Consider the following 24,049-nt stretch of genomic DNA (forward strand, 5'->3'; position numbering starts at 1 on the left):
ATGGTTCATCTTTAAGTAAGTTTACTACAATGCCTTATCCTGATCATCACTCTTTACGTCAAATTACCAACCGTCTAATCAACGATGAATTATCCCAAGACACAAATGAGTTGCAAACTGAGTTTTGTCGAATGAAAGAATGTCTAACTGAAGAGCAGTCGAAGGTTTTTAATGAAATTATGCATGCAATCGATAGTCAAAATGGAGGGTTGTTTTTTGTATATGGTTATGGTGGAACTGGGAAGACTTTTTTGTGGAAGACATTGGCTTCTGCAATTAGATCAAAAGGACAGATTGTGTTGAATGTTGCTTCGAGTGGTATTGCTTCGTTATTACTATCTAAAGGAAGTACGGCACATTCTAGGTTTAAAATCCCCATTAACTTGACAGAAGACTCCATGTGCCACATTAAGCCAAACGATGATGTTGCTGACCTACTAAAAGAGGCAAAGTTGATTATATGGGACGAAGCCCCTATGGTCCACAAGCATGCTTTTGAGGCACTAGATAGAACAATGAAAGACGTTTTATCGTCTTCTATGGGTCACCAGTCTGAACTACCATTTGGGGGTAAAGTTATTGTTTTTGGTGGGGACTTTAGACAAATCCTCCCGGTCATTCCTAATGGTACTAGACAACAAATTGTCAATGCATCTTTGAGTTCTTCATATATATGGTCAGAATGCAAGGTTTTAAAATTAACAAAAAACATGAGGTTGACAGTTGGAGCTCAAACATCTAACGTTGAGTCTATTGAGAAATTTGCAAGATGGCTACTTGATATTGGTGAAGGAAACCTTGGTTCAGAAAATGATGGTGAAGCACTTATAGAGATACCGGATGACTTAGCAATCACCGATTTGGACGATCTAATACAAAGTTTAATCGACTTTGTTTATCCTTCAATTTTAGAAAATTACAAAAAATCTGGATTCTTTTCTGAGAGAGCTATTTTAGCACCAAAAAATGAAGTTGTTCATGAAATTAATGATCGTTTACTTTCGTTATTTCCGGGTGAAGAAAAAGAGTATTTGAGCTCTGACAGTATATGTCAAACTGAGCAAGTACTTGATTCTTTCCAACAAGATTTGTATTCGGCTGATAATTTGAATGCTCTTAAAATAGCCGGTTTACCTAATCATAAGTTGGTTCTTAAAGTTGGTGTTCCTGTAATGTTTCTTCGAAACATTGATCAACAAAGTGGTCTATGTAATGGAACTAGACTTCAAATAACCTTTCTCGGTAAACGAGTTATTGAAGCTGAAGTAATATCAGGTGGGAATATTGGTACTAGAGTTTATATTCCAAGGATTTCAATGATTCCTTCTGACAAGAAGATACCGTTTCAGTTTCAAAGAAGGCAATTTCCGTTGTCAGTATGTTTTGCTATGACAATTAACAAAAGTCAAGGGCACTCTTTATCAAGAGTTGGGCTATATTTAAAGGATCCAGTTTTTAGTCATGGTCAGTTGTACGTTGCTTTATCTAGAGTGAAGACGAGAGAAGGTGTCAAAATTTTAGCGTACGATGCTGATGGTAAACCTTCGAAGCAGACATCAAATGTGGTTTACAAGGAGATATTTGGTAACTTGTGATGTAATTTTAATTACAGTTATTTTATTTAATATAGTAGATATTTGGTAACATGTGATGTAATTGAATCAATGTATCTATATCCTTTTCAATTTTATTTAACCATCCCGACAAATAATAATAAATAATTATTAATATCCTAAAAATAAATCAACCCGTGGGTACCACGGGTGATAACCTAGTTAATTATATACATGGGTTAACTTATCATAAATATAGGAGCCCGATAATGTAAAAGAGGGGGAAATGGTATGAATCATTGGGAGGATTCAAGTGTTCATTGGTTTGATTAACAGTTAATTCGGCTTTTGTTTTTTTTTTTTTTTTTTTTACAAAAAACCAAACCGAACCTAATAACCAAATATGAATTCAGTCGCGACTTTGACTAAAAGCGGGTTATCCGAATAACCGATTTCAAAGAAAAATGTTTTCTCTTTTTTGTATTGAATTGGAAGACATGATAAAGTAGAACAGTAGAAATCATAAAACATAATGGTCTTAAGAAATCATAAACCGAATGTTTTGAATTTTGAAGAAATAATAAAACTTTTTTTAAGGAGATTTATTTTTAAGGATTTAAAACATACTTTCCACAAAATAATATAATACTATATTACTATGTACCTTCAACCTTTGTGGAGGAGTTAACTATTGTCTATAGTGTACCTTCAACCTTTGTGGAAGTGCTCTGAATACCTTTAAGCTGAGCTCGAGCTTTACAAATATAGCTCGAATCGAGTCAAGCTTGAGCTTTCATATGTTAAACGAGTTCGATCTTTCATATGTTAAACGAGCTCGAGCCTAGTCGAGCTCGGGCTCGGCTCGTTTGCACCCCTAGTCTATTTATTTATAGTAGGAACTAGGTTAGAACCCCCCGTGTATTACACGGCTTGAATAAAGCTAATTTTATATACTAAACAATAAAATAATATATCTTTAAAAACCTTATTTATTATACAGATTGAATAAATGTAATTTTATATATCAAATAATAAAAAAGTTATATCTTTAGAAAACTTATTAATTACACGGGTTGAATAAATGTAATTTTATATAATAAATAATAAAAAAAGTAAAATAATATTTATATAGGAGTAATAATACATAACATGCATGATGATTGATGACCCACACGTTCCTTTTTACATTGTAAAATAGAAATTTTGATTTTTTAATGAAAAAAAAAAAGTAAACATGTGCTTAAAGTCTTTACGCGTAAACAATATGAAAAAGTGAAAGAAAAATTAAGATTATAAGAAAAATTAAGAACATTAACGGGTGTTTGGTTAACGAAATGTTTTGAATTTGGAATTGTAATTTGAATAGGAATTAATATTTAAGGAATTAGATTTGGAATTTAAACATTTCAGTTAGAATTGAAATCTCAATTTCATTTTTATTGTGTTTGGTTGTCAAATGAATTGTAATCCATCACTTCGGCACCCACAATCCCCGGTTCGGGTCAAAACGGTTCGCGTCGAAACAGTTCGATTCGAAACGGTTCGCGTCGAAACGGCTCGCGTCGAAATGACACAGGTCGGAACGGCTCGGGTTGAAACGGTTCGCGTCGAAATGGAACGGGTCAAAGCGGTTCGCGTCAAAACGGTTCGGATTGAAACCAGTACCGGTCAAAACAGTACGAGTTAAAACGACGCGGGTCAAACGGTCGGTCAAAGATTCCAATGAATTTACTTTGATTCCTTCACATATACGAAAGATTTTGAATTCCTTAAGTTAAAGGAATTTGAACTTTGAACGAATTAATGCCCACTTTTAATTCTATTGTCAACCAAACATCTTAAGATATGATATTTAGATTTCAGTTCTCTTAAATTTCATTGAATTCCTGCGAAACAAACTCGTAGGTTATACACGCTCGCTGGTTTTGAAAATTTCATAAGGTGGCTTTAAGTCGAGTCATGAGGTATGAGTCATCATCACTATCAATAGCTGAAGTCATTGTTTAATGTTTTTGGCTTAGACTATAATAGAAACAAATTACGTAACTAGTCCCTTTACTATTAAAGTTTCTCACTTTTTCCATCAACAATATTTAAAAATGTCTTTTTGATTATATAATTTCCCCTTTTTCATTTAATAGACCTTTTCCCTAAGTTGGTAATTTATATGTCAATTTAATCATGTTTTTCTAAAGCTGTGTAATTCCATTATAAAATATTTGATCAAATGATATAAAATGTTGTTAGCATTCATTCTACATTTTGAATGTAAATCAACCATATGCCTTCTTAAATATTTTGAAGTATTAGTTATTACTTCCATTCATAGTTATTAATTTCATTCATATAATTTCGAATAACATTTTTTACCTTAAACCAAAATGGTTTTTTAATCATGTGTAATAGTTTATAAACCCTTCATGTGTCTATCAATGAAGTCTATAACACATTCAATCATATTTTACAAGCATAGTTATGTTAAACGTAAACAACTAACCGGATTGAAACAAGCATACTTTAGTATAACCCAAACAATCAATTTATATAGATCAAAATATAACAAAATAGATCAATTTTTAGCATAACCCAAACAAACTTACTTTAGTAGTTTTTGATGAATGTCAATCATAACTCCTTGCCTGGATAGCTTGTTCTTCTGTAAAATTTTATGATACAAATAACAATCACAATCAAACACAAGAAATAGCGACAAAAACGGTGACAAAATCTTATTAACCCAAACCAAAAGATTTTCCCCCCAAAATACCCAGAGGATCTTACAATAGTAAGATCTGATACAAAGTACAGAATACAGAAATACAGATGATGATCATCCACTGATGATCATCAACATCAACAGTACAACAAACAATAAGAACAATCTCTCAGATACAGATGAGAGATTGTCTATACAAATCTCCGTAGAAGACTGAAACCCTAGCAGAAGAAGATGAAATGGTTACAAGTACAATAATGATCAGTAGAACCCCTTTTATATCTTGAAACTTCACAATTTCCACTTTAACCCTTCAAGTATGCTCCGGAAAGATAAACAGCCCTCAAAGTTACAACCAGAACCCTGAAGATATTTGTTACAGTAACAACCAGGCTAACAAACAAGTTAGCCCAATAATAACCAACTAACAAACATAACCATAAGCCCAATTATAAGACCAGGTTACAAATGAGCCCAATACAACAACATATAAGCCTAATGAATGAAGAACAATAAGTAACAACTTTTAACACCCCCCCCCTTCATTCATTTAGCTTAAACAAATCTACTAACTTTAACTTTTCACAAAATTGAGCATGCTGTTCAATACCAAGTCCCTTAGTAAAAATATCAGCAAGTTGACTTTCTGAGTCAACTTTTTTCAGGGTTTACAATACCATTTGACACTTGTTCTCTTAGAAAATGTAAGTCCAGTTCAAAGTGTTTAGTCCTTTCATGAAGCACTCGGTTAGCTGCTATTGACATAGCAGACTGACTATCACACTTCAAAGATACAGGTAAAGCACAACTAACAGATAACTCAGATAGTAAGTTCTTCAACCACATAATCTCACATGTAGCAGAACACATAGCACGATATTCTGCTTCTGCTGTAGACCTGGAAACCGTGCTTTGTTTCTTACTTTTCCAAGAAACAAGACACTCACCCAAAAAAATACAATACCCAGTTACTGATTTTCTAGTAGATAAACATTTAGCCCAATCAGCATCAGCATATCCAAGCAAATCAAGATTTAAACCTTTTTTAAAACTCAGACCCTTTCCAGGACTTTGTTTCAGGTACCTTAACAACCTCAAAGCAAGACTTAAATGCAACTCACTTGGTTTATGCATAAACTGGCTCAAAAATTGAACTGTATAACTTATATCTGGTCTTGTTAAGGACAAGTATATAAGTTTACCAATCAACTTTTGAAACCCTGTTATATTTTTCAAAAACTTTTGATCTTTATCAATCTTAGAATTAACTAAATAACTTTGCTCAATAGGTGTATTAACAGGCTTACACCCTAAATAACCAAACTCATTCAGAAATTCCAAACAATACTTTCTTTGACTAAAGTAAACCTCATCTTTATTATATAATACTTCAATTCCTAGGAAATATTTTAAAATTCCTAGATCTTTAATTTTTAATGTATCATTTAAAACCTTTTTAATATTCTCAATCTCAACAACAGAATTCCCAGTTAAAACAATATCATCAACATATACAAGTAAGAACACAGTAACTCCCACTTTGTTCAAAATAAACAAGGAATGATCACATTTGCTTTGTATAAAGCCAAACTTTAATAAAACATTAGTTAATCTTTCATTCCATTTTCTAGGTGCCTGTTTAAGGCCATACAATGATTTGACAAGTTTACAAACTTTTGATTCATCTTTAGAATAATAACCCTGAGGTAACTTCATATAAACATCCTCAGTTATAGACCCATGCAAAAAAGCATTATCAACATCTAACTGATATAATGGCCATTCAAAATGTACAGCTAAGGCAACAACAGTTCTTATAGTAACCATTTTGACAACATGAGAGAAAGTCTCTCCAAAATCAAGACCTTCTCTTTGATTAAAACCCTTAGCAACCAGCCTAGCTTTAAATCTTTCTACTTCACCACTTGACTTATATTTAACCCTATAAAACCATTTACAACCAATAGCCTTTCTGTCTTTTGGAAGATCAGCTAGTACCCAAGTGTTATTTCTGAACAAAGCTTCCATTTCTTTGTTCATAGCTTCTACCCACCTGGGATCACTAGCTGCTTCTTCATAACATGAAGGCTCAACAACCTTATTTAAAGAAGCAGTGAAGGCCATATTATCAGATGACAAACAAGCATAAGTGACAACCTTATCTAAACTGTATTTTACTTTACTGTTTAACACAAAGTTTTCAAACTTCTTAGGCACAACAACTTTCCTAGTAGACCTTCTAAATGAAGGACTTATTCCCTCAGATGGGTTAAACTCATCATGTGAGGTACTACTAGTGTCCTCTGCCCTACCAGATTCTTCACTACTACTACTTTCAACTCCTTCTGCAGAATGCTGTTGGTCAGCACTACTAGGAGTGGCAGATGTAGAGGGAATTGGTTGCTGATCTTCACCAGTAACCTCATGAGTTTGATTACTCCCCTCTTCATCATTGGGAACTAAAGGTTCAGTTGTTAAAGCCTCAACACTATCAAAAAAATTCAGATGGTCTAATTTTTCAGTTAAACACACACCTTGACTGATTAAACTATTTGACTTATAAGGAAAAACTGTTTCATAGAACTTAACATCTCTAGAATAAAACTCTTTTTTATTATCTAAACTCCACAGTTTGTAACCTTTTTTAACATTAGAATATCCAACAATATACACTTTTCAGCATTATAAGACAATTTATCTGAATTATTTAAAATAGTGCTAAAGCATAAACAACCAAACACTCTAAGATGTGTAAGTGAGGGTTTAAAACCAAACATTAACTCATAGGGACTTTTACCTAACAGCACAGAAGATGGTAACCTGTTAATAAGATAGACAGCAGTTAACACACAATCAGACCAGAAATTAAGTGGAACACCACTTTGAAACAGCAGAGATCTTGCCAAATTTAAAAGATGTCTATGCTTTCTTTCAACCACACCATTTTGTTGTGGTGTGTAAGAACAAGATCTTTGATGAAAAATTCCTTTAGTTTTACAAAAAATTTCCATTTTATGATTAACAAACTCAGTCCCATTATCACTTCTAAAGACCTTAATTTTAGTTTTAAACTGAGTTAACACTAACTCATAAAAGCTTTCTATATTATCAAACACTTCCATTTTATTTTTAAGTAAGTAACACCAAACAGTACAAGAGAAATCATCCACAATTGTTAAGAAATATTTGAAACCATCTCTACTAGTGACCTTATATGGTCCCCAAACATCTAAATGGACAATATCACCTATATATTTAGTTTTATATTCACTTAAAGGAGATGGGACTCTGACTTGTTTTGCCCTATGACAAACTTCACAAGAATTTTTCACAATATTAACAACACCCAGATCATCTTTTAAAATTGACAAGACTTGATCAGCAGGATGGCCTAACCTACTATGCCACAAATTGCTATTATTTAAACTGTTAAAACAAAAATTTATTGAATTACCATTTTTGCTAACAAAATATAGACCATTATCCTGTTTACCAGTCACCAGGATTCTCCCTGATTTCGAATCCTGAAGCACACAATTATTATCATTAAACACCACAGTTATATTATTATCTTTAGACAATTTATAAACAGATAATAGATTGACACTATATGTAGGAACAAAAAACACATCATTTAAAACAACATCTTCAGCCAGTCTTATACAGCCAATTTTAGAAACTTTAGCTTTTGTTCCATTAGGATGTGATACAGTTAGATCATATTCAGAAACATCAATACTATTAAACATATCATTATCTGTTTTAACCATATGTTGATTAGCACCAGAGTCACAAATCCAATTACAGTCAAAACCAAAGTTTATTAGACTGGAACAACACATAAACATATTTGAAGAATTAAAGACACAATTAGACTCACCTCCCATATTAGAAGGTTGAGACTCAGAATTGGTTTTTTCACCTAGGAGACTCAACAACTTAGCAACCTGCTCTGGAGAAAAAGGAGACATAGATGGCATAGAAGACACATTGGATTTAGAGTTTGAAAAATTTTTACCAGTTTGACTTCCAGGTTTCTTTTTGAACCCTAAAGGATAACCAACTAACTCAAAACACCTATCAACTGTATGTCCAATTTTATGACAATGTGTACATTTAAGATTAGGATTAGGACCTTTATATTCTTTTCTTTTTTGTTCAAAAGACTGGTTGGTTTTAGAAGCAAATGACACATTTTGATTCTTTGAACTTCCACTAGAATTTCTATGTGACTCTTCTCTGGATACAATTGAAAAAGCAACTTTGACAGTAGGTAATGGCTCTCTAGTCAACAAATTAGTTCTTACAGGTTGATAGATATCATCTAACCCCATAAGAAACTGCATCAATTTTATTAACATTGAAAAATCATTATAATCTTTTGCAGCTTGGCAAGAACATGTGGGCAGTTGAACTACAGCATCAAACTGTTTCCACATTGTATTTAATCTATGATAATACTCAGAAACTGAACTTCCATTTTGAGTAATACAGTTAATCTTTTTATATAAATCATAAACTATAGAGCCATCAACCTTGTCATAAGTTTCTTTTAGATCAATCCAGACTTCTGAGGCTAACTTAGAGAATACTTGCCCTAAGTATAACTCCTCAGAGACAGAGTTTAACAACCAACTTAGCACAACTGAATTACACCTGTCCCACTGACTACTTAGAACATCATCATCAGAATTCTTTTTACATTTACCATCTATAAATCCAAATTTATTTTTGGCTTCAAGAGCCAATTTCATAGCACTAGACCAAACCCTATAGTTTTCGGTTCCCTTTAGTTTTATACCAACAATTGTTAATGAACTAGAATCACTAGGATGCAAAAACAAGGGATCACCTATATCAAGCTTGCTAATCAAGGTCTGAGATGAACCAGAACTATCACCTTTATCACCCATGATAAACAAATCAACAAATCACACAAGAATAAAAAAACAACAAACCCTAAGGCGAAACTGTATCAGTGTCCAGATTCCAGGTTCGTCACTTATAGTGCCTGGACAGGTCTTAATACAGGAGCCAAACAACTAACCAGAACAGGACAACAACAGAAAACACCAAATCAAAAAAGAATCAAGTGTCGGTCTTCACTACCCCGACTTCAACTAGATCAACAACAACAAACAGTAAAGAGAGGAGAAGAATGATCTCACAGTGGGTGCAAGCAATCCAAAAAAACCACCAGATCTGAACAGATCTGAGGTTTTAACACAATATCAAGAACAACACAACTGGTCAGTTTGCCCTAAACCTTCAAGGGTTTAGAGACCAACACAGTTCTTCAACAAGAAGCAAGAAACCCTAGCTAGGGTTTGAATATCAACAACCTCCCAAGATCCAGAAGATCTAACAATATCAGACACAGATCTGCAACTTGAAGCAGACCTACACAAAACAACAATCAAATCAGACCAACACAGCGGAAATAAGACCGGATCAAGAGCTCAAAAGCTCTGATACCATGTAAAATTTTATGATACAAATAACAATCACAATCAAACACAAGAAATAGCGACAAAAACGGTGACAAAATCTTATTAACCCAAACCAAAAGATTTTCCCCCCAAAATACCCAGAGGATCTTACAATAGTAAGATCTGATACAAAGTACAGAATACAGAAATACAGATGATGATCATCCACTGATGATCATCAACATCAACAGTACAACAAACAATAAGAACAATCTCTCAGATACAGATGAGAGATTGTCTATACAAATCTCCGTAGAAGACTGAAACCCTAGCAGAAGAAGATGAAATGGTTACAAGTACAATAATGATCAGTAGAACCCCTTTTATATCTTGAAACTTCACAATTTCCACTTTAACCCTTCAAGTATGCTCCGGAAAGATAAACAGCCCTCAAAGTTACAACCAGAACCCTGAAGATATTTGTTACAGTAACAACCAGGCTAACAAACAAGTTAGCCCAATAATAACCAACTAACAAACATAACCATAAGCCCAATTATAAGACCAGGTTACAAATGAGCCCAATACAACAACATATAAGCCTAATGAATGAAGAACAATAAGTAACAACTTTTAACATCTTCAAGAAGCAGAAACCACATAGAAGACATCGATGAATTGAGGAAGAGAGCTACAAAAAGGCTCCCCAAACAGTTAGCAACTTGGGGATGGGCTAGGATATAGCCCACTTGAGAAAGCCTACAAAGCTCCAGATAGCCCAACACATTTTAATTCAAAATAATACATAAAAAAACGAACCATAAGAAAGGGAGAATAAAAGGGTTGATATTTACATTTACATACCTACATATTATAATTATAATTTATCAACAAGGTATAGAACAGTAGTGTTGTACCTCATACTTTGGGGGCTTTTCAAAAAAAAAAATTAACATTACACTTTTAACCAATAACTCTTTGATTTTTTTTACTTTCAACCAAAAGTTTTCATCTTTTTCAATTTAACCTAACAACTTTTTTACTTTTAACTTTGGTCCCCTATACTTTATATACTCCTCAAAACTTTTGTTTTACGTTTATTCTAAATTTTACGATTTAAAACGGCGCAACGTACGTGTGTGGTTCAACGCTTTTACGTTTTGTTTTACACTATGCTCTAAATTTTGCGAGTTACATCGTGTTTACATCGTCTATTTTTCCTGTTTGATAGGTTGTCGCAACGTGCAGGTCCTAAATCGACTTAGTTATTATTTTCTATATTTTACGTTTCGATCTAATTTCTCCGCATTAACACGCCGCAACTTTAGTGTTGATATTCGCTGATGATGGTGTCGCATTAATGCTATTTGTCACGGTTTTACGCCCCCGCCGCAATGCGGGGGACTTAATACTAGTTAAATTGAAATACAAAGTAGTGTTAACAGACTTCTGAAAGTGTGTTATCCTGTGGTGTCGTATTCCCAATATTTTTGCCTTTTCATTTAGAGATATTATGGAGATTTACAAGGTGCTTCCGCCTAGTAGGATGGAGAAAGAAGTTATTCATGGGATTATCATTGCGGCTTGTTGTCGTTCAAGGGGAGTAAAATTCAGGGTTATTGGGTGTAAAATAGAGTAGCGGTAACATCTGTCGTTAAAAAAAGGTTCGAACCAAATCAATTAACAAGAAAGTGTCATTTTTCAGGACTGAAGAAACACTAGATAAATGACCGGAATCAAATTATCTAAGGGGTTTGGATCTACATAAAAAAAGGTTGTTCTCTCTCGTTTGATTCAATTGCAATTGGTCTTCTTCTCTGGTAAACTCTGCAAAACAAAGCACTGTTAGCCTCGTCAAGGGGAGAAAAGGGGGTTCTCTCCTTGACTCGACTCCGGCGTGAGAATAAGTATGTATTTATGAAGAAGAAGGGGTATTGACGAAGTGTGTGTAGCTTGCCTTTCATACCTGAATTGTTCTCATATTTATAGCCGAGAGTTTTGGGCGGGAAAACCCGTTGGTGAAATGTTGACGGAAGATGCTAACTCCGTAAGCGGTTACATTTCCTTTCGTTAAGCTTCTCGATCCGACGTAAGTGCACACAGATCGCTGTTTAGATCTATGGCTGGGGGTTTGCCACGTGGAAAGTGATCAAGTGGAGGTCTCCCTCCAGCTTCATGCCATCATCGTGATTTTAGGGGTGTCTGAGATGATGACACGTGTCCAGACGGTTGTACCCGTTTAGTGGTGCACGATTGAGTCTTTCTAGAAGGTTATTGCCATAATCCTATGTGACTCTTTTACTGTGTGGCACCAGTTGGGTAAATAATATCCAAGTCTGGATATCATTAGGCGGAAGTGTTTAACTTAGGATTTCCATCCTTTGTTTATGGAGAAAGCGCAAGGATTTATGATTTCCTTTTGGTGTGCAGTGTTGCCTGTTGCCTGTCCGTTAAGCCTTCTTTGTAGGACCAGTGCGTGGCCGCGCAAGGTCAAAAAGGGGTTGACAGACAAGGTTGCGGTATGGTCCCAAGTTCTTATTATGGGGTTTTTGGGACCTTACCCCTTCAAGTCCCCCCAGTCTAGTGTTGCTCTTATGCAAATAAGTGGAGCACTGGACTTATGAAAGGGAAATGCTTTTGTCGTGAAAGTAGGGAATCTTCTATGAGAGGATTTACTTTGCTTATTATATAGAGATTTTGAAAATCTTTGACTTTAGGTGAGGGTGGTACAGTAAGGCCGGTGTGACAGGCTGTCACTTGTCAGATTTACCGTATCAACCGTGCTCTACACGCGCGCGTGAGCTCGCGTTTGTGTTATTTTCCACTCACCCATGTTGTTTGGGTAACTGTGATATCCGGAAAAGGTGCTATGACAGTTACCAATGCGATTTATGGCGGTGGGTATATAAGTTTGCTTGAATTGCCCATTTGTAGTCATTTCATTGTTGAAAACTTTTCTTCTTCCTGTCTTCGTTATCTTGCTAAGAAAGAATTTGCCAATTCTTCTTCTTCTTCTTATGTCAACCGGAGAACATCACGAAGACTTGTCTGAAGAGATGTCTGCTGAACTTCCACCGTTGAAGTGGCCTAGGGCAACTTTTGACGGTTTGATTCAAAATCTTAGATTTCCAGAGAGCTGGGGTGCTCTGTATCCTGAAGAAGGTCAGACAGCGGCAGATGCTCCGGCTGGGTATATCACCCTTTTTTGGGATTTCTTTTGCGAAGGAAACTTTCGTTTGCCTGTCACAAAATTTTTCCTGGAAATTCTTGGGTATTATAAGCTTCATATTTCTCAATTGCACCCTATTGGCATGGTTAGGGTTCGTCATTTCGAGTTTGTGTGTCGGTCTATGCACATTGAACCGACAGTTCCTCGATTTAGGGTTTTTCACCAAATGCACTATACCCAAGGGTTTTACTCGTTTGTTCAGAGAGCATCTGCAAAAAAAGATTTTGCAGCATCCTCCAAAATCCTTTCATGATTGGAAGCAAAAATTTTTCTTTATCAAGGCCGAAGTGATTCCAGTGAGGATGGTTTTAAGGGGAAAGGAAGATGTTCCTATTGAAACAATTCAGACCCTTGTTGACGAGAACCGGTATCAAGATCTAAAGGATGTTCCTAACATCTCTTTACCGGAGAAATCCCTTGTCGGTGCTAGCATGAGTTTGAATTGGAGGATGGACCGGGAAGACAAACCAGTGTATACGGAGGATGACAAAGGTAAATGTGGGGCTTTTTCCCTTCTCCCTTCATTTTTCCTCTTTTCTTGTTTTTTTTCTTTTTTTTTTTTGACCCTGCTCTTCTTCTTCTGCAGTCGTTTCGCTGTATGTTGTTGCTTTTAAGAGAGAGGGCGGAAAAATGGATACCATTAAGAAGAAGCATGATGAAGAACTTTGGTACCTTCGGATTGTGAAGAACTTTGTTCTTCCGCAGGATGTAGATTTGTCCGCACAACCTGCTGCTGGTGCTGGTAAGTTTGCGCATGTTGTTTGTTATCTTTTTTCTGTTGCGCGCCTGAGTAAACTGTTCTTTGTGCTTCTGTAGGTGAATTGTCAAATTTGGGCATAGGCCCTGAGAAGAAGAAGCGCGCGACGATCAGTAGTGTTGCGCCTAAAAAGAGCGATGCTGAAAAAACTCAACCCTCCAAAGCTAAAAATGCTGGAGGAGAGAAGAAAGGTATGCGTTGTTCCTCTGACTCCTGGTGTGATTATGTGGTGGTTTCTGACTCTTTGGAGGGTCTTGCGCCTGCAGTTACTGTTAGGAGGCCGAAACCTGAGCCGAGGGATACTGCTGATATCCCTCCATCCAACCCAGATGATCCTATTGACTAAGAATCCAGTCCTGAGCACTTGGTGCTAAGGAAAATGGGTAAAAGGAAACAGATTGATGCTGAAGCTGAAGATCAGCCCTCAAAGAAGGTCCAGAGAAAGAAAATTACCAGGAAAGGCAACCTGGATGCTTTCATTTCGGAATCTGCTCCTAGTAAGTTTTTCCTTTGCTTTTTTCTCTTTCGCGCATTAGATATTTACGGATTTTGTTTTTATAGAAGTTCCTGTTTCTCCTGTTCTCACCGATCTGCCGCCTGTGGTTAACGAAGAACTCCCACCCTCTCCTCCGCGTGCTTTCACTGTTGAACAGTTAAAAACTTCTGAGGTTCCTGAGGGTGGTGTGGAGAAGACTATCGAGGCTGACAAGCCTGTTGATGTTACTGCGGAAGTTGAAAGGGTTGTTAGTTCAAAGGTTGTGGATGGCGCTGGTGATCCACGAACTCCCGAAACTGTTGCTTATGAGGAAGAAAAAACTGCTGAGGAAATTCCTGTTTCAACTTTTTCTCCTAAGCCTTCTGATGTTATGCCTGAGCGCGTTGAGAAGGTTACTGTTGAGGAGCAAGGCTCTTTTTCTGGAACTGGCAAGGATTCTCCTATCCGCCCAGAGGAAACTCTGGGAGACTACTATTACAGAACTTATTCGGAGAAAAATGCCTCTGAACTTCATGCCCCTGTTTGGAATTTGAAGAAAGGTGATACTTTCTCGGATTGGCGCGTGTGTCGGGACTGGTTTCAGGGGATATTTCGGCCTGGAGAGATCAAGTTTCAAGAAAACCGTCTTCATGATCAAACTTATCATGCTTACCTTGAGGAGACTGCTTCTCATGTTTCTACCACTCATCGCATAGTGCGTGAATGGCATAATATGCATAAGGAGTGGGAGGCTTTCAGGGTATCAAAGAAGAAGGTTGCTGATGATGAAAACCGCTTAGCTCAGTTGAAAGATAAGTTGGAGGCTGATCAAGCCAAATTTGAAGTTGATCGGAAGATCGAGGAGTGGTCTGTTGCAGGTTGGAAGAGGAAAGCGGAGGCTGAAGCTGTCCTCCTTTCTGAAGAATGTAAAAACTAGAAGAAAATTTGTGAAAAGGATAATGCTGAGAAGGTGAATCTCCGCAACGTTATTAATAATCTTAAGGTTGAGATTGAGAAACTGAAGAAACAAGATGCGGAGGTTGAAAAGTTAAAGAAAGAGAAGGTTGATGTGGAAGTTGCGCTTGAAGAGGCGCGTTCTCATAGGGAGCGCAGTGAACAACGAGAGGTACAAGCTTGCGCCACTCTTGCTCTTAGAGATAAAGAGTTGGAAGAACTCACTATTTTGCTGTCTGATCAGGAACAAATTAAAAAGGGTTTGGAGCTTGCGGAGGCTGAAGCTGTCCTCCTTTCTTGGGCACGGCCTCGTGTTCGCTGAGCACGGGGCGTGTTCAGTCTTCTGTCTTCTTTATTTTGCTTGGGAGGATGCTGTCGAGGGGTCGGGCAATCCACTTTTGTTCCTTTTCTTGTATTTATGTTAGATTTTGCTGTCTTTTTGCTTCTTTTGTTAATTTGAGCTCATTTAATCCTGAAAATACAAAAGGAAGACAAAAGCACACTTTTCCAACATTAGTACTAAAAAGGGTTAGTTTTATGCCACAATTGATACAATTTATATGTTGCATTTTGCGCGTATCAATAAGAAAGAAAATCAACTAGAGTTGACTGATCTTTTGGGAGATATGTCTGATTCTGCAGGTTGTTCACATGTGTTAGATGATGTCTGCACTAAAGTTCACCCCTCGAATGTACTAGAAGCAGAGAGCCCCTTCTCAGATCCTAATGTTGAGGTATGCACTTTGCTTTGATATATTAAGATTAATGTACAAAAACTATATATTACATAAATTCCAAAGTTCAATGATGCAATAGCCAGCTGACTTGTAGTTAAGGTGTGACAACCCTAGATTTCAAGACCTTTCCTTTACACGTCACCTGTTTTTACAATCCTGCTTTACATTTCGTTGTACGTTGCATCATGTATATTATTTGGGAATGACTTTAGTTAGTTGGATTAAGGTTAGCATCCACTTAAAATTATGAATTGAGTTGAATAGTGGCCGACAAGAGGGTTTAAACAACTCATTCCATTGGACCTTTAAAATGAGTATATATATCTCTTAAATTGTGTATATTGAACCACATGAATTCTGTTGTAAAGCATTAATGCGCCGATACTTTGATTAAATCAAAGTGACCACTCTTTGCCATCAACAATAATGTCAAACATAGAAAAATTCACCAACATGTATTGGACCGATTTTGTTATAACACATGGGCCACCAGCATTCAAAACAAATCACATGGTGCCATGCAATTGTCTTGGGCCGATAACAAGAACAACCTCACGTGGGCTTCCTATAGGGCCGGTTAGTGTACAATTTATTCACATACATGGATTTCGTAACTTAACTAGCATGATACATATTCAAACCCTACCCCCTACCTCTTGTGCGACGGCAGTAGTCAAGGACCCCCCCCCTCTCTCGTAACATCATCTTAGCGGATCCCTGGGCTGGTTAGTGATTACTTTTGATTGATCAGTTTTATTAATCATGTTTGTGATTACTGTTGATTGGTTAGTGATTACTTTTGATTGATCAGTTTTATTAATCATGTTTGTGAGTACATGTATGACCTTGATACGCGTATATACTGCTCATGTTAATCTATTCATGTGTGTGCCATTTAGTATTATGTTACATGTGTGCATGATATCTTCGGTCCAATGGGATCCATTTATCATGGGACTTGTCAGCCATTGTCCTTGGTTTCATTAAATTGACATTTATCCACACACTAAGGCAACCGACACAATTGCCTTTGATACATTAGAATAGATTCACATTAGAATAGATTCACATTTTCATGTGAATTGTCAGGGATATGTATAATTAAATTCAATACAACTTGTGAATTGTCAGTAACATGTGGCCGCCAATAGATTCAAATAGATAAGGATCATGTGTGTGCAACTAGTTATTGTCGTACATATGTAATTAAATTGGATGCAATCAGCTAAGTGCTCTCTTTGATCGATGAATTCATGACTGGGTCTAATGATTGAGTTCAGAATATGTTTGTTTGAAGATGTAAATGATTATGATTTGCACATCTTAATGGCCACTGTTCGGTTTGTATGTTAAGCAAGTAATAATCGGATAATGATTACGAATATGTGTATTATAAGGGCCTCGATTACATGGTAATGCTAAATCGGAAACTTGATAATTGGATGTTGATAAAGTGGATGATGATAATAAAGATGAGTTAGTAGTTTAGGGTTGCATAATCATACTGTTTGGGTTAGTTATTATACATATGCTAGGTCTTACCTATTAACCGGGCCAAGTAAACCACAGGCCCACCTAACGACATCAGGCCCGCACTGTTGCGGAGTGGGGGCAACTGTGCAGTCCGAGCGGGCTGGGTTCAAATGGGTCGCGCACACACGGCTCCGTTTGTTGGGCCACTTTCTAAACGGATGTTAGTGTTGGGCCGTACATATATAACTTGACTGGGCACGAAAGGATTATGGTTTGTAGGTGAGAAGTTTAAGTGTTATAATCCTTGCTAGGCCATTAGCTTATTTATATTGTGCACCATGTGGGTAACACAACGAAATATGATTGTTACGTGACATATGAATTATGAATTTGTGATATGGACTTGTGAGGGAACAAACTACTTATTGTGGGATTTCATGATGATAACCGACTGTTATGTTGTATGAAATACTGTGATGATTCAATGAGCATTGTGTGTTCCTCGTATGTTAATACATGTATGCGGTGGATGCAATGAATACGTGAATTGTTGTTACAACATGTGAAATAATTAACACCACTATCTGTACGAAACTTGTTGGCTATATATGTAGAAAATGTGGTTTAATTGCATGCGAAACTGATTATCGTTGGTAACCATGTTAGGAATTTGATTGATCAGCTGTGAATAACATAACGTAACATACCGAGCAATCAAAGGTGAGTTCACTACATTCGAGCATGCGTCCCAGTGGTTGGGGACAGTCAGTGGGTATTCCATGGGGGGAATGAGTCTTTGGGTAAAAACGAGTATATTGGTTAATATTCTCACCTATCATCATTTGTAAGTCCCTCATCGGGTATTAGTTAGTAGCGCTACTTAGGTTTGGCACCCTCACCCCGTGCCTGTAGAGGACGGAGGTGAACTAATGACCCAGTCTGGCCCAGTACTAGATAGGAGTACGTGGGAAGGGCAGTCGTGTATTTCAGGAGCCGTCATTGTTCGGAAATGAGATATTAACAATATTACTGGCATTGGGTATTGAACGGTTTTATACACAACGGGTAACAAACGTTTTCTAAAACTGTGAACTCGCCAGCTTTGTCTGATACACGTGTTACATGCTCGCAGGTCGTTAAGTATTTTGGAATGGGGAAGCTTGCTATCTGGGAGTGCTGGGGTGGTCATGGATCGAAGCTCTTAGATTGAATTACATTTGATACATTGGTTTTATGCGTTATTATGGAACAATTGCTAAACAACTTATTACATGCTTCCGCTACACAATTTTTGAGAATTAATATTATGTTGACAACTTATTTTGGAAAAATAATGTCATGATTTATTTAAAAATTTATCATTGGTTCAATGTGGTTGGTGGCTCGAACTCTGATGCGTAGCACTCCTCGCGGGGTTTCCGCAGGTGAAATTTTGGGGGTGTTACAGTTGGTATCAGAGCCACTGGTTATAGTGAATTTGGTTTTAAAAACGTTTCTATAAAACCAGACTATAACCGAACATATCCGAAATCGACCATGACACTCAGCTCCAGACTGCAAGGTTCGTCTCTCGTTTACTTACTGTACTGCATAACTAGTGAATATGATATTGCATGTGATTGCACGTTTAGCACAACCGTATGAATTCATCACTTGCATGCGTTATGGGATGGGTAGTGTGGTGTTTCCTTAGACATTCATGACTCGCGTTTTGTGATGTTCTTTGCTTGCTACTTGAGTTTGAGGAACCATTTGACATGAGTTAGGAGGAGCTGAGATGAGCATGCAAATCACAATATTATTGTGGGTGCACACATAATAATAATGTGGGGTGCATGCGAGTCCCAGTAAGGCTTAACAAGTGAAGAAGGGGTTTCGTTCTGTTATTCGATCGATGTGAAACACAACAGTCTATAAGAGTCGTAGCAGTAATTGTCTCTTACTTGAATATGATCTTCACTCCTTTCTGAACCCTTACGAATCTCGATGCTATCGAGTATTACTTGAACACACATCTGAACGCCTAGCGAAACGTGTAGAATGTTAGGTGCTTGCACGAACGTCCCTGAGTGGATGTTGCAGCGTTAGTGATTGGTCTATACCCCCCATTCCTCTTTGTTGATTGGAACTCAATTACCTGACATCTTAGACCCCGAAGTGCGATTACATCTGCAACACTCTGGAAACATACCGTGCGTTACCATGTTAACTTGCAAGAACGATGGACTTTAGCATTTGAACGACCCTAGTTACCAACAATGAACATCAGCCATTTGACTTCAATCGAACCCTTAACCCCAACCAACGTCTCATGTGAGTCAACATTTACGAATTAATCGGGAGATAAGCATGACAGCTGACTGTAGATTGGAATGTGAACCCCCCCCCCTGCACTGTGAGTAGTGCCTTAGCACGTACCATGGAATGTGAAGAGGTGGACCCTGTCGATAAAAGGTCGTAGAGCTCCGTTTCAAGCGACAGCATTGGAGGCAACAGTCACGGCAACAACAAGGTATTCGTAGTGGTAACCAACAGTATGGAAAGTGAAGGAGCCCACGGCATGGAGTGGCCGATGTTAAATCCAACGACAACAACCAAGGGAATGACGGCCGTACTGGAAATCCTCACAACAAGTACAACGACACGGGAAACGATGCTTAGAGGAGGGCATTTGGGATTGGCATGGGCGATGCCAGTATTTTAGCAACGTGGTAACTAGTGTGAGTAGCTAATCGATTCGTCTCTGTCCCGTCCAACCCTATTACCCATTGGAACGAAACCTGTTGTGAAAATGACTGGTGGCAAGGCAATGGGAACCTCATATGTGCATCGGGATGCAAACCCGACCTTGTGGGACAAGTGTTCGACCTCGACTCTCCTTTCTGTTAACCTTGATGGTTTCAATGCAGTAGTTGTGTAAGCTAGTCATTTAGATATCGCGTAGATATAGCATGTGGGAAGAAAATTTTGCAACATTTTATGCCTTGAAGTGTCGAAGTGGTGTAAAGGTTAGCATCGTGTCAACAATGGAAACCTAGAAGTGTTTACGGAAGGATTATCCCGCTATGTTAGCAACTGTTACCAATGTTAAGATTAAGGAAAAAGGGATCGAGGACCCAGCACCTGTTCGTGATTTCTTCCGGTGAGCTACTCGAGGAACTTTCAGGTTTACTTCCACAACTGTTAGATGGACTCTCAGTTGATCCCGCGCCAGAGGCAATCATGATTCTTCGTACTTCTTATGGTTTTGCGCCAGGAAGGTTGCAAGAACTTTCAAGTCAACTACAGGAACTGTGGGACAAGAGCTTTGTCGGTTTTAGTTTTCGCTCTGGGGAAACCCCGATTATATCCATAAAGATAAGCCTTACTGTTGGACATGTGTACTGACTATCGAGAACTCAGTAAGGTGACAGTCAAGAACCGTTTGCCTCGACCATGCATTGACAACCGGTTGACCAGCTGCGAGGGTTAAGCTCCTATGCGAGGATTGGCTATTGAGCGAGCTATCATTAGATGGAAGTCCAAGGGGAGAATGTTCATAAAACGGCAAATCAGATGCAATGCGGCCATTGTGACTTTGTATTCCATGACCTTTGGGTGAATCATTATACCAGTAGTTTTATGGATCATGTGAGTAGACCGTGTACATTGATGACGTTTTGAGTCATTCCTAGGAGAAGGGAACACCATGGGCAGCATTTGTATCTTATTATAGAGCTTCTGAGGGAGGAGCCACTACGCGCGGAGTCTTGTCAAATGTAGCATCTGGGTTCGAGAAGTACATCTGTGGTCATATAAACAACGAGGTGGGAATACACGTGGATCTCGCTAATATCCATTTTATTAGAACCTTAACGGCACCGAGGAGTCCTATGAGGATACAACAATTTCTTTGTTTCGCTAGATACCATCGCAGATTCGTCGCAGGATTCTCGAAGATTGAGCAGTTATAATCTCTTTAGCACGGTAGAGTGCTATGTATTCATGAGAGATAAAACAGGAGGACGTCTTTTCAGCTCTTGAGTCTCAACTTTACGATGCACTGAGCATCGTCTCTACCCAGGGGTACGGATGATCTAGAGGTATACCATGAGGGTACGAGTCAGAGCCCCAGTTATACGCCGATGCAACACGAGAGAATGATGATTCAGAGCAACTGCACGACCCACAACCTGTGGTGGGAACCATCGTCTTTGGATTTGTGTTGGAGGCAATTACTTGGACGGTACCGAATGCACTACTTAGACCGATCGCAAGGGCCTCCCTTGTACCCTTGTTTCGAAAAAGCTAAACAAGTGATGGCATCGCTGGATGGAATTCTTGAATGATTTCAACTATGAAACCTAGATGAGTACGAGCTTCGCAGCGCACCATCGACTTTAACCTATCTGATTAGATTTTCCCTGCTCGAACCGAAGCATTAAAGGAAGAGGATTTTCAAGTTTTACCCATGCGGGGCATAGTGAAGCAACCTTTGACAGGTCAGAGGATACTCGTTACCTCATGGAACGAATGTGGGTCTCATTATACAACAACTGTAGGGAACTCGTGTTGAGCAAAGCGCACTGGCTTCGATATTCTAGCCGTCTGGATTCTTATGAGAGGCATTAGGATTTATAAGCCTTGTACTGGTAATAGGACATGAAGGCCCACCTAGCTAGGTATGGGAATAATGTTTGACTTGTGGGAAGTCATGGTGAAGTGTGACCAACCAGAAACACCTGTATGGCCAGTGAAAACAGACTGCCATGGATTTGGTCGCTAGCCTACTTACAACCCAAAACGGAAACAATATCACATGGATGATCGTTGATTATCTCAAGTAACCAGCACACTTTCTAGCCATCAAAGAAACGGGTAAGTTTTCTACGCTTGCAGTCATATACCTGAAAGAAGTGGTTGCTAGGCACAGGGGTGCCAACCTCCATTATCTCTGATCGCGACACACGATTTGTATCTGACTTGTGACAAGCGATGCACGAATCCTTTGGCTCACGTCTAGACATGAGCATTGGACAAACGGTTAGAGCAAACGAACCATCCTGACACCCGAAGACATGCGACAAGCATGTGTGAGACTGACCTAGTAACAATGGAATGGCACTAACCTCTAGTTGAAAGTACTGCAACAACTACCATTCTAGTATTCAGATAGTTCCGTTTGGGGGCATTGCATGGGTGATAATACGGATCTTCTTGTTAGACTAAGGTGAGTGAAATTCTAATCACAGACCCAGGACTTGCACTCGGAACTCTTGGGAAGATTGCTTAGATCGGAAATTGTTTGACGGTAACGCGTGATTGTCAGGAAGCATTGGGAGTTCACGGTAGGCGAACGTGTCGTAATCGAAAGTCTCACCCTGGGAGGGTAGGGTGCGTTATTGAAAGCATGGCAAGTTTAGTTTACGAAGTGTTAGAACGTTCCAGTTTCTAGAACGAATAGGTAACATGGCCCACGAACTCGAGTTACCCGACGAGTGGGGGTAACGTGCACAACGTCATTTAGGTCTCGAAACTAAGGCAGTGTTTGAGGAAAAATTGTAATACCTCACTTAGACAAGTTGCAGTGGTCGAGGAGCCAATCAAAGGCATAGACGAGGGAGTAAGGGTTGTTAACACAGTTCAGTTTCCTATAGTGAGAGTTCGTTGGAACTCAAGACGCGGACCGGAGTTCAAGTGGGAACGCAATGATCGGAGTAAGTTCTATCATCCTCAGTTGTTCACATAGTTGTATCAACTACGAATATTATTGGTGAATTTCGGGACGAAATTCTCTTTCAAGTTGGGGATAATGTGGCACCCACGGAAACTATACAGTCATCCTAATCTATCGCTGTGATAATTTTGGATTGCTTATCAAATTTCGGGACGAAATTTCTTTTAAGTTGGGGATGATGTGACAACCCTAGATTTCAAGACCTTTCCTTTACACGTCACCTGTTTTTACAATCCTGCTTTACATTTCGTTGTACGTTGCATCATGTATATTATTTGGGAATGACTTTAGTTAGTTGGATTAAGGTTAGCATCCACTTAAAATTATGAATTGAAAAATTATGAATTGAGTTGAATAGTGGCCGACAAGAGGGTTTAAACAACTCATTCCATTGGACCTTTAAAATGAGTATATATATCTCTTAAATTGTGTATATTGAACCACATGAATTCTGTTGTAAAGCATTAATGCGCCGATACTTTGATTAAATCAAAGTGACCACTCTTTGCCATCAACAATAATGTCAAACATAGAAAAATTCACCAACATGTATTGGACCGATTTTGTTATAACACATGGGCCACCAGCATTCAAAACAAATCACATGGTGCCATGCAATTGTCTTGGGCCGATAACAAGAACAACCTCACGTGGGCTTCCTATAGGGCCGGTTAGTGTACAATTTATTCACATACATGGATTTCGTAACTTAACTAGCATGATACATATTCAAACCCTACCCCCTACCTCTTGTGCGACGGCAGTAGTCAAGGACCCCCCCCCCTCTCTCGTAACATCATCTTAGCGGATCCCTGGGCTGGTTAGTGATTACTTTTGATTGATCAGTTTTATTAATCATGTTTGTGATTACTGTTGATTGGTTAGTGATTACTTTTGATTGATCAGTTTTATTAATCATGTTTGTGAGTACATGTATGACCTTGATACGCGTATATACTGCTCATGTTAATCTATTCATGTGTGTGCCATTTAGTATTATGTTACATGTG

At 38.1% G+C, this 24,049-nt stretch overlaps 1 protein-coding gene across 1 annotated transcript; it reads left to right on the forward strand.

Annotated features, from left to right (window-relative positions):
- Nucleotides 1-29: 29 nt before the first annotated feature.
- On the forward strand, nt 30-1,595 carry LOC110888784 (ATP-dependent DNA helicase pif1-like). Its single transcript, XM_022136292.1, has one exon. It carries the CDS (start codon nt 30-32, stop codon nt 1,593-1,595), a length of 1,566 nt encoding a protein of 521 aa, XP_021991984.1.
- The last annotated feature ends 22,454 nt before the right edge of the window (nt 1,596-24,049 follow it).

This window comes from Helianthus annuus, chromosome 11, assembly GCF_002127325.2.
Source record: "Helianthus annuus cultivar XRQ/B chromosome 11, HanXRQr2.0-SUNRISE, whole genome shotgun sequence".
In the NCBI taxonomy this organism is placed as follows: domain Eukaryota; kingdom Viridiplantae; phylum Streptophyta; class Magnoliopsida; order Asterales; family Asteraceae; genus Helianthus; species Helianthus annuus.

Excerpts from the sequence above, each read along its gene's own strand:
- LOC110888784 (XM_022136292.1), top strand. The coding sequence starts at position 30 with ATGCCTTATCCTGATCATCACTCTTTACGTCAAATTACCAACCGTCTA.